The sequence below is a fragment of the Emydura macquarii genome, unplaced genomic scaffold (assembly GCF_026122565.2).
Source record: "Emydura macquarii macquarii isolate MOO-44397 ecotype Brisbane River unplaced genomic scaffold, CSIRO-AGI_Emac_v2 contig_3113, whole genome shotgun sequence".
In the NCBI taxonomy this organism is placed as follows: Eukaryota; Metazoa; Chordata; order Testudines; family Chelidae; genus Emydura; species Emydura macquarii.
The window spans coordinates 1,928,631-1,945,046 of NW_027133250.1; the positions used below are offsets into that span (position 1 = coordinate 1,928,631).

The 16,416-nt window shown below is 51.0% G+C and overlaps 1 protein-coding gene across 3 annotated transcripts in view; it reads right to left on the reverse strand.

Moving 5' to 3' along the window:
• Positions 1 to 16,416, reverse strand: part of SCMH1 (Scm polycomb group protein homolog 1) — a 116,246-nt gene that overhangs the window by 23,311 nt on the left and 76,519 nt on the right. For 2 of the 3 annotated variants that reach the window (XM_067530706.1, XM_067530707.1), the window contains 5 exons: positions 11,656 to 11,888; positions 10,783 to 10,909; positions 9,453 to 9,653; positions 3,571 to 3,753; positions 888 to 1,019 (listed from right to left, as the gene is read on the reverse strand). In XM_067530706.1, coding sequence (XP_067386807.1) covers positions 888 to 1,019; positions 3,571 to 3,753; positions 9,453 to 9,653; positions 10,783 to 10,909; positions 11,656 to 11,888 — 876 coding nt within the window. The remainder of the gene's footprint in view (positions 1 to 887; positions 1,020 to 3,570; positions 3,754 to 9,452; positions 9,654 to 10,782; positions 10,910 to 11,655; positions 11,889 to 16,416) is intronic. The other variant, XM_067530708.1, reaches the window with a different exon arrangement.

A 16,416-nucleotide genomic window follows, 5' to 3' on the forward strand; every position in this document is an offset into this window, starting at 1 on the left:
GAACGCTCACACTCAGACATGGCTAGTAGAGTCTGTATCCTTCCATCAAGGCCACTAGCACTGTTCATCTGTTAGTCTGAAGGCTTACAGAGGATGCTTAAAATGTATTTACTCCATTACGCAAAGACTGACTGCGAAAGTTCTACAGTCCTGGATCTTCCACCACAGATCTGTAGATAGATAAAGCTTCCAACGACATCAGCCCCTTTGGAAATATCTCACACGCACACACAGGCCAATGGACCAAGTGCCAACGAGGGCATTTATCCAGCTACTGGCGGTAATGTGTCCAGCACATCCTCCCAAGCATGCATCTGACTGGCAATTGAGAAGCTGAAAGGAACTCTCCAGGAGCCAAGAGGTTTGGGCAGGTGGTTTTACTCAGCTGATTTCATGGATGCTGTTCTTTGAGGCAAACCCCGGTAGAGCTCTTGGGAACTAATTGCGGCTGACTGAGGGACAGGAGGGGATACTAGGGGGAAAACAGCTAGAAAAGGGCAGCAGATTCCCTCTAGCACAAAGTCGACCAGTGGCACTCGCTATAAGAGATGGTCACAGAGTACAATATTGTGACTGGATTGATTAAAAAACGCCTGGATAATTTTATGACTATAAACAACACATGTAATAATAAAAACTAAAATAAAGAGGGTCAAATCTCATGCTCCATGGCATGAGATGATCAAGGCAGGGATCAGAAAGGGTTGCTTCATGCAACTGGCTTGGGGTACAACGTTTTCTTCACCCTCCTCAGAAGCCTTAGGCAACGGCCCTGGCTGGAGTCTGAAAACCTGCCTTGCTGGACCCAGGGTCTGATTTGGCATTGCAAATCCAATTATGCTATACTGCTTAGAACAGCCAGGTCTGGGAAGAGATGCTGTGCTCACCTTCCAAAGGGTGACGGTCATTCTTTGGTAACTTGGGGGAGAGAGGAACGCTGTATGGAAGGGAATCTTGGGAATATCGCTTTGTACCCCGGCCTGGTCCCTGCAGAGTGCCGTCTAACGAACTGCTTCTGTCTATAAAAGAGAACAAGCCCTACTTAGGAATGGAGACTTCCTGGGAAATTCAGTCCTGCCTGAATCATCTATGGCCCACGTCCAATCTCATACATCAACCTGGCAGACCTCTGGGAGCCATCTGCATTTTGATGGCTTAGAATTTTATTTTAATTTTCACTGTTTTGAAATCGGAGATATTAATTGGTGATGGCACACAACTTTTAGGTCCCATAGGCCATTTTATGGCTAAGCTTTTGCCTATCATCTCCTTCAACTAATGTCATCCCATTTCTCCATCTCAAGTCACCCCAAACAATTCCTTTCCCTCCAGAACCTTTACATATGTGTAGGCTTTAGACAACTGGCATAGTCTCTCTCCCTTAGTCATTATTTGGTCCACTTATACCTGAAGTTCTTCAAACCCATCCCTCCAGAACCCTGATCAGCCTTGTCAATCTTCTCCAAATACCCTTCCCTCCAGCACGGCTCCAGTTTTCTAATACTAAGGGCCCTGCACTGTACACAGCCTGCCAGGAACAGTCTAAGCAGTACCATCTAGCAGGATGATCTGTGATGAGATGCCTCCAGATTTGTATCTGATTTCTTTGCAACCTTTCACATGACAAGCTCAGATCCACTTTATTGCCCACAACCATCTCTTGGTTTCCTGAAAAGCTGCTGCTTCCCAAGTATTTCCAGCCAGCACTCACTTACGATTTGGGTTGTATTTCCCCCAGGATATATTAGTTTGCCTTTTTCTAGGCTTATTATTATCCTCTGGGCATATCCCTAACCTCACTCAATTATTTGTTTTGTTTCTCTGTTTTGACTAGTGTCTAAAACCCTTCCCAATTTAGAGCCATCTGAGAATTTCAGTAACACAATATCTGCAGCCTTCTATCAGAAATGTAATGAAGATGTTAACAAGACCAAACCCAACATCAATCCCCAGGGTCCCCCCTAGACTCCTTTCCCAAGATTTTGGAGCTAGAGAAGCTTTCTCCTTCCCTGCATTGTGTAATATCCTGGTTTTACCATCTGAACATTCATCCAAGGGCTTCTGCACAAAGAGGCTGAAGCATATATTGGTTGTGCCCCATAAACCTCTCTATGACCCCACCCCCACTCCGTTGCTGTTCCCTTCCTCCTCCCCAGCCTCCCCCTCACCTCCATCGAGGAAAACCCTCCCACCAGCCTAGTGATCCATCTCCTGAAAGCAACCCCAGATGATGCCCCTAGTTTCCTAGCAGACAGAAACCCTCCTGATGCCCACCCTCTTCACACTGCTGCTAGCTGCACCTCCCTGCATGGAGTCCCTCTGAGCTCCAGGTGGATACCGAGTTCAGCTCTCAACGCACCCCACCTTCCTTCCTGCGTGCCTGCTAGTTCCTGGGACAAGGTGGTGGGAGAGGGGACAGGGAGGGGAAGCAGGGCACAACAAGAGTGCAGGACAGGGGTTTCTGCCTGGACAAATTTTCCAGATCAGAACTCGTTCCTCCAGGAGTCATGCTGACCCCATCTCCTAGTGAGCAGCAACTCTTCCTCCTTCCCAGCACAGCTCCTCGTAGGGGGTCTCCTCTGCACACTGAAGAGTCCTACTTCTCAGGCAATAGCCACAATTAGCTGGTCTCCAGTCATAACCCTGGGCTGCCTTCACTTTTCCTGAGCTGGTCACTCACCCATTTCGAATGATCCATCAGCCACAAAACCTTATCGAGTGTGCAAAGAAAGAGCTTGAGAGGGACTTCCTCTCCCATCCCTCTACAGGATTCCAGCAGATTACCCTTGCGCCATTCGGCCAGCTACGGGTTCTCGCTTGATAGTCATTCCTTCCGGCATTGTGGTGTGTCACTGCTTAGTCCTCGGTGGGACATCATTTGTCCTCTTGTGAGTCCCCGGTAGCACTTTAGTTTAAGAGACATTTTGCAACCTAGTGACTGTTGCTTAGTGGCATGAACCAACTTGCTCAGGATGTGTCGCTTCAGACAGTGAGAGCATCAGCCATGCCAAGAGAAACACAGTCCACCTGTGCACAACACCCCAGCAGTGTGGTTCCCAGTTCTGAGGGGCAGACTGAGATTTTCCGCTGGTACCAAGCACCAGGTGTTCTTTCTCTTGGGACAAGATTCACAGCCATGACAGCAATGACTTTAATACCACTTAGTTAAACTCTCTGTTTCCCTGCTCCATGGGATCACCTTTCTGTCCTCTACACAAATCCTCTAAGCCTGATTCCTAAATTGATCAGTCACCTAGATCAGGTTACATTTCTCAGACTAGCAATGAAGGAAAGGGAGGGAATGAGCAATGCGGAGAGAGAGGAATGGACAGTCAGACACCACAGATGAGTGGAGATCTACTGGCACAAATGGAAGCCAGGTAGCACAGGCAGAAAGTGCAGCATCGTGGATTCTGCCAAGTGTGAGTAATGTTAGATGTCATGCAGTGAGCCCACAGACAGGACTCTGATGTGTGCACCACTGTCATCTCTCAGCTGCAGGGTAAAGTCTGGTTAGGATGTGGTGCTCCGTAGGGCACCAGAAAGCCCACCCCCAGCCCCAGCTCCTACCTGGTAGGTACCTGTCGTGGTCGTACTCGTGGGAGTGCTGCATATGATTCTGAGTGAAAGGCTGGTTCCCGAAGAGGTTGTCGCTGCGCAGGTTGTGGCAGAGCTTCTCCAAGAAGCGGAGGACGTAGGTGATGCTGTTGACTGCCGGCAAGTTCAGAGTGTGCTGTTCCCGATCAAACACGGCTGGAGACAGAAACAAACAGAGCTGAACACAAACGCCCGGGCTGCACAGCCAGCTCTTGTACCTCCATCTCACCTGGTTAACTAAAGCAAACAAAAGCCACTGCTTTCCCCTGGCTTAATACCGGGGAGCTTTCCTCTATCGGACAGGCCAGAACCTGTCTGCTGCACCAAGCATCAGGTATTAGTCTGTTGTGCCTGAAAATTTGATCTTTAAAGGTGAACTGCAGGGCATGCAAGGACAGGCTCTGTGCTCCCTGCTCCTGCGCGGTGGATAAATATGACCTCAAAGTACTTAAAAAATAAAAAATAAAAAGTGGGTCGGAGAAGGGGCTTGGGTCTATTTCTGGGGGGTTTTGCATGAGAAATAATAGTAGCTTCAGCCCTCACCCTCACACTCCTCGCCTACTGCTGGGGAACTCTGGCAATCTTTGGAGAGTCTGGAGTGAAACCTGAGCTTTGGCTCACTAGCACTGCATCCTGCAGCCAGGGCTGGGAGAGCTGCCGGAGGACATTCTCTTTTACGACACCCTTTGGGAGGTGTCATATTATACACACAAAAACCGAGCAAGAAGGAGAAAACAGAGACCTGCGGTCTAACTGGCGCTCTCTGTGCACTCTCTGGCCCTTGGCTAGGGGTTCCCATCCAAGGATCTCAAAGAGGGAAATCAGCAGCTTTGTGGATTTTTACAAGATGCTTTTCTGTATGTGAGGGGCAGCCAGGGAGAAGGGGAAGCCATTGGTAGGATGGTGGAAGGGAATGACTTTGGGCTTGTCTGCACGGTGGGGTTTGGTGGATTAGGTTTGTGTGCATTAACTATTGCGGAACAACTATTCTGAAATAACTGTGTCCACACAACCAGCTTCTACCTACTTTCTCTGAATCAGTGCATACACAAAAGAGGTGTTCAGCATTCTAGGTGGGTATTTCACAGTGCTCTGTCCTGCTGCTGGCCTCTATGCATTCTGGGATTCTTCTCATGGTCCATTGTGGGATATCTACCATAAGGCACTAGAATTCTGGGTCTTGGGATGAGAGCAGTGACTCCCCATGATTCCTCTCATCACATCCCAGGAGTCATCCGTCTTTTGTGAGTCGGTGCCGTTTTCAAAGTGCTGTCAGCAGCGCGGAAGGAACATCGTTGTGTACTGTGCTCCAGGCACTTGTTACAGTGCGTGTATTTGTGATCACACGTCTGAGCAGCTGTCATTCTGCTGCGCCATTTTTGGCAGAGCAGGAGGAAACGGAGCAGCTAACCGTGAATCATGTTTTTCTGGAGCAGCTTCACTCTACTGGATGCTGTTTCTGGGCTTGGGACACCAGCTCTGACTGGAGGAAAAAGATGACAATTCTGACCTGGGGTGACCAGCAGTGGAGGCAGAACTTCAGGATGACAACGGGCCCTTCCCTAGAGCTGTGAGGAACCCCGCAGCTGCAGTGCCATCATACTAACATGAGGGCTCCCCTCAGTGTGCAGAAGGGCGTGACAAGCGCTATCTGGAAGCTCACCACCCTTGACTGCTACTGATCAGTAGCTAACCAGTCTGGTGTCGGTAGATCAACCATCTGGGCCGTGTCATGGAGACGTGTGCTGATATAGAGACTGTGCTGATGCCCAGAGTCATAAAGCGTGGCAATGCACAAGAGGTGGTTGATGGATTTATCTGGTTGGGTTCTCTGAATTGTTTGGGGCATTGCCATGCTCTTATTCTTCGTCCCTCTCCTCAGGCTTCAGAGTTCATCAAAAGAAAGGGGTATTTCTCACTGGCGCTGGTAGGCCTGGCTGATCTCCATGGCAGGCTCACCAGTATTAAGTGGGATGGTCTGGAAAGGTCCATGATGCCAGGATCTTTTGAAACGCACATCTTTATTTAATGAAAAGTGGAAATTTTATAGCTGCAGAATGACAGTGGAGCATGCGTGTGGAAGGCTGAAAGGGAGACGGCGCTGTCTCATGACGAGGCAGAAGGTTGCTGTGCAGTGTCTGCCTCGTGATCACCGTTTGCTGTGCTTTGCACAATATCTGTGTAGGGAGCCTTGCCGACGGGTGGGAAGGAGAGGTACAGAGACTTTCAGAATGTTACGAATGGCCAGAGAGGCTTCTGCTGCAAACCGCAGCGAATTGTCAAGGCCACAAGGTCACAGGATGCCTTGGGCTCCTACTTTGAGGCGAGGAGCTGAAAAGTTGCACTGTAATTGGATTGTGTATTGTGGCAGGGTTTCACGGCAGCATGTGGATGGATTGCTGAAAAAAGTTAGTTTGCTTTTTCAATGCTTTGTGCTATGGCTCTTGGAAAGGGCATGTTATGCTGTGCATGGGACAGGTGGTATTCTATTAAAGCTTATTGAACGTGTGTCAAAAATCAAGTACTGAACAACAAACAGTGCAAATAACATTTATTAATCAAAACTGTATCCATTGTAACATGAACCAGAAGGTAAAAGTGCAAACTGTGCATAACAGTGCAAGCTTTATACAACCCAGCAGTACAGACGTGCACCGCATGACAAAAGTGCTGAGTGCACACGTTAGTGTTGCACTAGTGACAGGCATATGCATGGGTGGGATTTCTGCCTAGTGTCTTTGCCTTGGCGTGTGGAGTGACACAAGAAGAAACCATCGTCAGAGGCTGTGGGATGAAGGAGGGTTCCCAGCGCTTGCTGTTTTCAGTCTTGTGGGGTGGGGTGGGAAATGCCTGTGGCCGGAGCTTTGGCCGGCTACCAGTACGCATTGCTCTCCATGGATTGCAGGGCCGGGGGGGCTGGGGTGGAGGTGGTGGGGTATGGCACAAGACTACGCCAGCATGTTCTCTGTCATGTCTGGTTTTGCATGAGTTCCAGGAGCTGCCTCTGAATTTCCCTGTCACTCTCCCCACGTCCTCTGTCCTCTCTCTCTGGAAGGAGAACTTCCTCCACTCCTCTACCTTCCTATCCCTCTTCTGCAAGACTCTCCTGAGGTCCTCAAACATTGTCTGTGGCCTTCTTTTCCCTGCCCCAGAGATTAGTCAGGCGTTCGGAAGCTGCTAATAGTCTGTTCACGGGGCCACTGGATGTCAGGTGCACAAACTGGGAAGCAAGAAACAGAAGTGGTTATTATAGTTGCCATGGGACCAGAATCACAATGATCAAATGTTGCTTTTCCTCAGTTTCAGAACACCATTTCAGTGCTCCCTTCTCAGCCTGGGGAGAGCTTGGAGGTGGCACAAGGGTTTCACCTGACTTTGCACAGGACCCTGTTCTAATCAGAGAAGTTGGTACGGTGGGGGGCTGCAGTAGGCAATGGGCTTTGGGTCAGTGGTTTGCATGGGTGAGGGGTAGGGTGACGAGATGTCCCAATTTTATGTGGACAGTCCCAATATTCGGGGCTTTTTCTATTACCCCCATCCTGAGCCCGATTTTCCACACTTGCTATCTGGTTACCCTAGTGAGGGGGGTGGAGGCATGTGTGTGGGTTGGGGAGTTGCAGAGGCTAGGTTAGTAATTGAGTGTGCACCTCTGCAGACAGGCCTAACCTTGGAGGATGAACCGAGAAGCAGAGAAGAGGCTTGTTAACAAAGGTGATGAGTATTTAATTCCCTGCATTTAACTCTGAAAATATACCTCATAAAATGCTAACGTAGCTGGATGCTCAGAGCATTAATCAAACTGTGAAGCAAAGTATTTGAAGACTGTATTACATTCCGGTAAGTGACGTTGCAGTAAACATGTCTACATTACAAGGGTCTGACAAACGACCATGGCGCCATGAGCTTGACTGGCACAGGAGGGCTGGCGGCAGCCCACAGTGGTCGACTGGGAAAGGGGCCCACGAGGAGGACAGGACCAGGGACTGGAGGGGCAGATGGCTGTGGGAAATGAACATATCAGGGAAATAATCGCTGCAGAGCAGTAATTCCCTGCCAAGGGAGCTATTTTGAGCACAAGAGGAGGGGGACAGACGCCAAGTTCAGATCCACCCAAAACGGTGGCATCTAATGGGCTCCCAGAACAATGGTTTGTGAACCCCATCGGCACAATTCTATTGGAATGCAGCACATCATACTTACTGGCAGAAGCCCCCAGCCCAGACTCTCAGGCTGTCCCCTCCTGGCTCCTGGGGGTGATTTCTTCCTCAGGATCTGGCTCAGGTTCTTGCTGGGGAAGAGATCCTGGTTTTCTGGGGACATCTCTTCCTCAGAGTCCTGGTCGGGACTGGGGTTTTCCTCGGTGCCTTTGGTGCTGTCCACAATGTACTGGGAAAAATCCCTTGCAAAAATCCAGTCCAGCTCCTTAAAGTAGGAGCAGGTAGTTGGAGCACTGTCAGGCAGTATCTGTCCTTGGCTGTTTTCATAATTCTGCCATCCTTCCTTGTGTTGCAGGACTGAGCCATGTCCCAGGACAGCCCCTCTGAGCCATTTGCTTAGCTGTATACATATATGGCGGCTGCTTTTTAGGCAGGACTGCACTGCTCTTCTACCCAGACTGCAAGGAAACCCCTGATCTGCACATCTACAGGTGTTTGCTGTAACACTCCAGGAACATGGAATCACAAAAGGGGTGCTGCGTGCCACCATTTAAACATGGTGTCATCTGGTCACCATGACTCCAGCGAGAGACAGCGCACACACACACACACACAAACAAATCAGTCCTGGCATGAAGCGATGCAGTGTGGGATACCAGTGGGAGGACTGAAAAACCGACCCAAAATACAGATGCGTCCATCCAAACATTTCTCCGTACTAACTCATTCCGAAATGAACCTAATCCAGTTTCAAAGTGGATTTTCCAATTTGCACAAACTGCTCAGTTGGTTTGGAAGAACTGTGCTGTGTGGACACAGCCCATTTGAATTAAAAAAACAGCAGTTAGTCTGCAGTAAAGCCCCGAGCAACCAAGCCCTTAGTCAGAGTGATGAGCCAAGCAGATGAGTCTAGCAGCAGCATTCTGGATAGACCTGAGGAGGCAAAGTCCAATAGAGAAGCGTTTACACTTCCCAGCCCCCCACCGTTCCAGACCTGTGGGAATCTGTTTGTGGCACCTCAGGGACGGCTCAGAGACTCTCCCCACACTTCCGCAATCCTCATGGGTTCATTTTCAGGAGCCCTACACTGATGGTTAATGAGGCAGGGCAGAGCTAACAAGATCCACCATGGATAAGTGTGAAACTGCTGAGCGTTCCCCCTTCCCCTTACAGGTTTAGGAAGCAGCTGGTATCATTCAACAGAAACAAACACATCACAGCACGAAGAACGCTGATGAAACAAGGTAGGATGGGCTTGAGACTAATGCCCAGGACTGGGAACCAAGGCTGAATTCTGTTCTCAGATCTGCCACCAATTAGTTGTGTGGCCTTGGTTTGGATAGATCACTTCACCTCTCCGTGCCTCAGTAAAATGGGGAAAGAACATGACACTTACCTAGCTGACGGGGTGCGGTGGGACTGCAATGATTAGTGTCTGAGAATGGCACTGTGATTCTTGGCTGAAAGGCACATGGGCGTTTTATTCCTACAAGCATGTTAGACACCCTACCTATGGCTGGAGAAATGAGCCTCACTTGTTTATGTTTTATATAGCCTCATTGTACAGAGCCCTCTGCCCTCCACCCTCCCGTGGAGTCTTCCCCACTGGTGATGGCCATAGCTGACATCAGGATGGTGCTGTGCTCCCCATCTAAGACCTCTCAGAAAGCAGGCAGGGGGAGAAAGCTTGGTTCTTACCTGAAATGACCTCCCCCCCATGGCCTTGCTTCAGGAAGGAAAAGACAGTTTTCTGATGGTAAGCACAGTCAATACAGGCCTGTACTGCCTGCTGCAGGACCACGGAGGCCCGGGCTGGTCCAAAATGGTCAGGCAGTTGCTGAACTTTCTTCTTGTCCAGGTGAGGCCCGGTGCTGCTGGTCTTGTTCAAGTAAATGCAGACTGAGGAGCGAGAGAAGGCTCACTGTTACCCTGTGAACAGATATCCTGCTTGGCCACAGCCCTGCCATCCTGCCACATGCTGTCTAATGCTCACAGACAGGGCGAACCGAGCCAGTCCAGCACAGCCACTAGTCCGCTGCCTACCAGCACATGGCACATTTAGAAGAGAAACAAGCCTCCCTTCCTTGGGCTCATCCTCCCAGCCACTCTGGCATCTCCTCTCTGGCCTCTGTGCTCCAGGAATGCCAGGCTGCGGGAGGGGCGGGGTTTGCACAGTGATGTGCTGAGTGTCGAGACAAGGGTTGAGCCTAAGGGAGCTCGGCAACCAGCTCCCATGAATTTCCAGCTCAGCTCGCTCAGGCTTTCCTGGAGATCTGTCCAGCCGTGCCATGGCGGAGTGAGCGGGCCCAGCTCCTGCCCTAGGCTGTGCAGTCAGCATCAGACTCCCCTTTCTGGAGGCAGCTTTAGTCCTGACTCAAAACCGGAACCGCACAGAAACCTTAGCGTGGCTCTCTCAATCCTATCTCCCTCTCCACCCTACTAGGACCTAATGGGCCCACCTGCCAGCATGACTCAGCAGCAGACACCCTGACTCTTACTGCAGGATTGCTGGGAGATTCAAGAGCTCCCGTTTCCAAGAGAGCTAGGGTGCTGCAGCCCTTCCTGCCTCGGAGCTGCCTGGGCCATGACAAACGCCCCCCCTAGAGCCGCAGAGTTGCTAGCATGAGTGTCCGGCAGCACTCCCTGCACCTAGCTATGAGGTGAGCCTCAGCCCAGAGCTAAAGGCCTCCACTATCTATGCAGACATCTCTCTAGGAGTGAAATGGGCGTTCAGCCCCAAGGGCATGCCTCTTGGTACCTCGGAGCAACACTTTATGGGCGGAAAATGCAGGGCAATTCCCAGCTCTAGCCATGTTCCTGAGAAGTGGAGGAGATGAGGGAAGGAAATGGGGAGCCGTTGGTTCTCTCTCTCCAGCCTGATTCTTCTCTGCTTTAGCCACTCTGATTTCCATATTTGTAAGACTCGCTGCCACATTTGGAAATCGTCATATCTTGCCTTGACATTTTCTGGGTCCCTCCGGAAGTTCCTTAATTGCCTCATCTTCCCTGAGGGGCAATCCAAGCTTACCTGTGGGGGCCTGCATGGCAGAGCTGGGGATAGTAGCAGCATCCTGGGGCACAGTGCTTGTGTCTGGCTCGGGGGTGCTAGTTGTTGGAGAGGTGGGTGCTGGATTCAGCAAAGTCCGAGGTTTCCTCTGTAGAAAGGGATTGGGAAGAGTTTGCCTTTTACTCATGCTCCCCCGTCTGTCACTCCTCCAATATATCGCACCCCCCACTATCCCGCCCCCATATTCTGCCCCCCACAATAGCATCCCCCCTACCGCCCTCATACTCTGCCCCCCACTATACTGCCCCCCCACTGCCCCTATACTGTGCCCCCCAGTATACTGCCCCCCACCACTCCCATACTGTGCCCCCCACTATACCGCTCCCCCCAATGCCCCCATACTCTGCCCCCCCGCACAGGCCTGGGTATTCACCCCAGGTGGGAGGGATGGCCTCACACCTAGCCAGCACATGCACAGTTCTGCCATCCTCCCTACTCCTCCAGCCCCCGGCAGTGCCCTTTTGGAGATCATCCGGCTCCACAGCAGGCTGCCAGGGCGCCCGTGATCAACACAGGCCCACAGAGAGAGCTTCCTGGTACCATTAATCATTTGGCCACGCTTCCTGCAACTTTTAAACATGATCATCCCTGCAGGTGTGAGGCTGGAGTCTAGAGTTACTCCCTCCACTCCACATCCTTGCCCAGTGGATGTGCTGCCAGACCCTGCTGGGTGGAGGTGCTGGAGTTTAGAGATGCTCCCAACCCCCACACTCCATGGGGGTGCTCCCATCACCTGTCAATCGTCAGGCTGGACTTTGCCTCCTAAACACACCACGGCACAGCTGCTCTTCACCCCAGGCACATGTAATTACTGACACATACCTTGTCACCTACCTTACTGCCGGGCTTCGGTCCCCTTTTCTTGGGGAATTTCAAAGGCTCCACTGACTTGGAGGGGGTAGGGATGGGGTGATGGATCAAGGCCTTGGGCGTTCGGCCTCGCTTCTTGCCTGACTTGCGACGCTTTTGCCCAGGTTGGGGCCCCAAAACAGTCTTCATGGCGCTGTGCATGCTGGGCTTCTCAGCGCTCCCTTCGGAGACAGGAAACGGGCTCTTTGGAATCACAACTGCAGTCAAAAGAAAGAAGATGATCATCGTTTACACAAGGTTACGACGGAGTAAGTATTTGCACAGACAGATGTGGATCAGAATAGGAGTGGCTTCTATCTGTAAACACCGCCATCCCCAGGTAGCAGCAACCTTCGCCGTACACTAACTGGAGAGCTCAGAACCGCGGACGCAGATCATTTTTCTACATGTCATGTAGGAACCTAAATCTCCTGATTCCCAGTCCAATGCTTTAGCCGAAAGACCATCCTTTCCCCTAACACGTGGGGCATTCTGGCTTAAGTTAGGTGGCCTGCTCAACCAGCACTGAACTCCGTGAGGAGCAAGGCTCTAGTCCTACCTCTTCATGGTAGTTAACTGGCCTGTCGTGTGTGGTGTCCGGTCCTGGAGTACGCAGAATGCAGAGAGAACACTCCAAACAGGAGGGCCAGTCAGCACCCACCTGACAGTCACAGAGGCAGCGCTCCTCCAAATCCCCTGCTGGCACTTGCAGGCAAAAAGTCAAACTTGCAGTGCCCACAACTGTTCAACAGACTGTAGCTGCGAGGTGCAGCTTCCACCCTCGATCCTTACTGACTGGAGCTGCTATCCACAGCCCAAAGTGCTAGCTCATGTCCGGACCAAATAAGATGACATGCTCCACTCAAGGTGCTGCCCAACCTAAATGAAGTCACGGCCCAGTTGCCGGCAGCTGGCACATGCAGTTCATTCCCACTTCCTTCTTTGGGCTCTCCATGCTGCAAGGTCAGTCTGCCCCGGTATCAAAACACACTCCTCACTTGCCAACCCAAAGGGGACAGTCCCTTTTTCCCTCCCATCCATTTTCTCAAACGTCCTTGTTTTTCTGCATCAGCCCCTTCTCCCCGCAGTTTGTCACTCATCTGTTCACACTCTCATAGAGGCAGGAGGTCAATTGACCCAGCTCAGATGATTAATATTTTAAACATCTAGAATTTAAACATCTATGAAAAATAAATAAATAAATAAGGCCTACATTTTCAGGAATGCCATTAATTTTGGGGTGCATCAGGTTTTGGGAGACCAACGTGAGACACCAATGGATGTTTCAAATGGAGGCACACTGAAAAATTCTTTTGCAAATGTAGATCCAGATGTCAACACTTAGGGTCATGGAGAAAACCTTCGGCCACACCACTGCTTCTGTCAAGTGTCCCAGCTGCACTGTTCTGTGACCGTTCTGCTCTGGGCCTTCCGCCTTTCGGCTGAAACATCCTCCGGACAAGGAGCTCCACCCTTACAGTGCTGTATGAATAACTTAGTCAGGAGTTGGACTGGACAACTTCTCGAGGTCCCTTACAGCCCTGTATTTCTGATTCTATGATGCCAGCTTCATTGTCCCAATAGTCTACCTCTCACAGAGACACCACTGCTGTTCTTCAAACCACCCCCTTTGCCAGGGCTCAAGCATAATTTTTTCAGGCCCAGTAAAAACTTGTAACACAGGCCCCGTCCCACACACACACCACAATTCCTCAACCCATACGTACAATCTCATGAGCCATGACAATTTTTTTTCCTCATGGTAATGGGGGTTGCAACCTGGGCTGGGCCCCCCAGGGCCTCTGGGCCCTGGTAAAGTGTACCCTTCCCCCCGCCATGTGGGGGCCCTGCCCTTGGCATGGAGCACTCTTCTTGATCTGGTCCAACAAAACCACTTCTCTCTCCTTGTTTACATTTCTCATAAAGACTGACTTCTTCTAAGACTCCTCCAAGAAACTAGCACATTCATCCATCTTGCTCATGAATACACTGTTCATCTATATAAAGGGAGAGAACTATGGTGATTACTGGTATGGGGGGGAGGGATTTTAATGTGTTCAATTTAAAAGAAACGAGGAAAAACATGTAACTAAAAAGCGGTGTACCTAGCATTAAGCTAATCGCTATGCTTGTACATTACACCCATTCCCCACACTGGTCTGTGTCCATTTACACTGTACCTTCTTGGAAGCCGAGACCATGTCTTCCTTGGTGTTAGGAAAATATCTAGTGTGGCAAGAATATGGAAGTAGAGCTTGTTGAAATGATTTGAATTTTGATAAAATTATGAAATTTAGAAGGAAAAAATCCTGGGGAAAATCTCAATACAATTGTTGCGATTTCTTCCTCTCCTGGTTTTGGATCAACTATCGAGCTGGCAGAAAAAAACTGAAATGTGACGCATGGATGGTGTTTCAAATTTAGAAGGAAACAAAATCCTGAATTTGTCTCACTTCTCCTCCTACCCACCCTGCTCTATACAGCACCATGCTCCATGCTGCAGAGCACAGAAGAACTTGCTACCCTCTGTGCAGCCCGTAATGCTTTACTTGTTCCCATTGCTTCACTGGGCTAGTGTTTGGGATGCCATTTTTCTTCTAGCCCATGGGGGCTTGTGGAGCTGCAAGCTCTGGCAGTGTGACAGGTACACAGAGAATGACACAAGAACCCCAGCTGTAGGAACGTGGGCCCAGATCCTCAAAGGTCAATGAAAGTTAGCAGCCTAAATACCTTTGAGAATCTGGGCCTTGGTAGCTCACCCACTGTTATGGCAAATAGTGCAGGAGTTGGCTTTGTGAGAGCTCATCCCCATCTTTCCCAAGAGGGGGCACTGTGGGAGGCAATGCAGGAGCACTGGCTGTAGGTAATTCATTCCCAGTTTCCCCCAGCAAGAGCAATGGCTGTGTTGGAGCATAGTCTTTATCACAGATTGGGGCATGGGTAGGTGACCTAGTGGTCAGAGGAGTGGAAATCCAGCCCCATAGTCAGAGCCAGGAGTCTGAGACAGAGTCAAGAACCAAGACCCAGAACTGGAGTCAGGAGTCAGCCACTGAGCACGGGAGCAGGGCTGGAGCAAGGCTGAGCACAGGGCAGGAACATGAGCAACTGCAGTTGTGGGCATAAGCACTGAGCAGCCACAGGCCAGGTGCTGGGCTTCTGAGCAGTCCTGGCAATGCCCGTCAGCCAATCAGGCAATGTGGCCAATTAGGGGTTTCAACTGTGGTCAGCTAGTGGGTATCAGGCCCTCTTTCCTGACAGTCCCCTTCCCTTCGAGGGCCCTTCCACGGGCTGTCAGACCTGGTTTCTCAGCATGAGCCAGGTGGAGGCTCTGCAGCAGGTCCATGGCATGGATGTTTTCAGCCGGTTCTCAAGGACAGTCATCTGGACTGTAGCCCTCCCAACCACCAGTTACTGGAGTTTTCCCCAACTCACTGGGAGGAAAAGGTTTGTTGGAGTAAATAATCTCAAAGGATTCTGAGCAATGGTGGTGATCTGGAGTGATTAGGAAGCATAGTCTCAGGATGGGGCTAAAGGAGGAAAATGTGAAATACCAGATGGATCTTGAGCAAAGCAGGTAGCAGCTTGAAGACTATAGGACTGACTTGTTCCAAGATGTGAATGGGCCCAGGTACTGGTGATCAAGCCTGGCTGACAGGCAGGCCAACGTGAGATTCCGGGTAGATTGCCAGACCTTGTCCTGCATGTCTAGGCTGGAGGCGATCCGACAGCCCTGGTCAGAATGGTGTTTGCAAGTTTCCTACAGAGATCGTCATTGCTCCTTGAGCTCTTTATACCCTTTGTGTAGGTGGGCAGCCCAGTCTGCGACTGCAGATACCAGGGAGGGGCAGACCGGACCTTGTGAGACCAGCGGAAGTTGGGACATCAATCTTCTTTCTAGGAGGTGCTCTGCCAGGCAGTCGTCAATCTTCATACTGAGCCTGATCAAGGTGTCCAGCGAGGCTGGTGGCCCTGGGCCAGAGCCAGCTCGTCTTTGATCTCACCTTCGAGGCTGAGCTGGAAGCGGTAGAGCTGCACAGCCTCCGTTCATGCAGTGTCAGCTACCAGGTGCTGGCACTCCACAGCGTAATTACCAACTGACTGGTGTCCCTGCCTCAGGGTTTGGAGCGTGGCCACGGCTGTGGGTACACAGCTCAGGTAATCAAAACTACTGCCAAGGCTCGAACAAAGCCCTCAAACTGCTTCAGGAGAGGACTATACTTTTCCAAGAGCGGGGAGGCCAACGCCTCCTGGTCAGCAGGCCAATGCTAAGACTCATCAGTGGGGAAAGACTGCAGACACAGCAGGAATAGGGGCCAGCACTGGTTCAAAAACCCACAGAACTGGCTGCAGTCACTGCCAAACTTGTCTGGCTGAGGAATTTTAGCTTCCCAAGCAGGAGGAGTCACGGGTGATGCGGCCTGCGCCTGCAGCATAACGTTCTACACCTGCAGGAGGGCAACCTGCATCGACAGGTTCCGTAAGGTGCCCATTGTCTCTGAAGGGGGATGCTGGCCATAGCGGGATCCGTTCCAGGAACCAATCTGTTCCTACTCTCCTTTTTGGGTGAGCTGCTCAAATTGTCATGGACCAGAGCGCGGGCAGTCCAGCCTTGTGGTCTGTGCAGCGGTGGGCCAGTCTAGTAGTTGGAGCCAGCGTCGGGAACCACACGTCAGAACTGAGCTGGGGAGCAGGGGTGGAGCACGGCAGGAGCACGCTGGGAACAAGGCAGGCAGACGAGTGATTGCA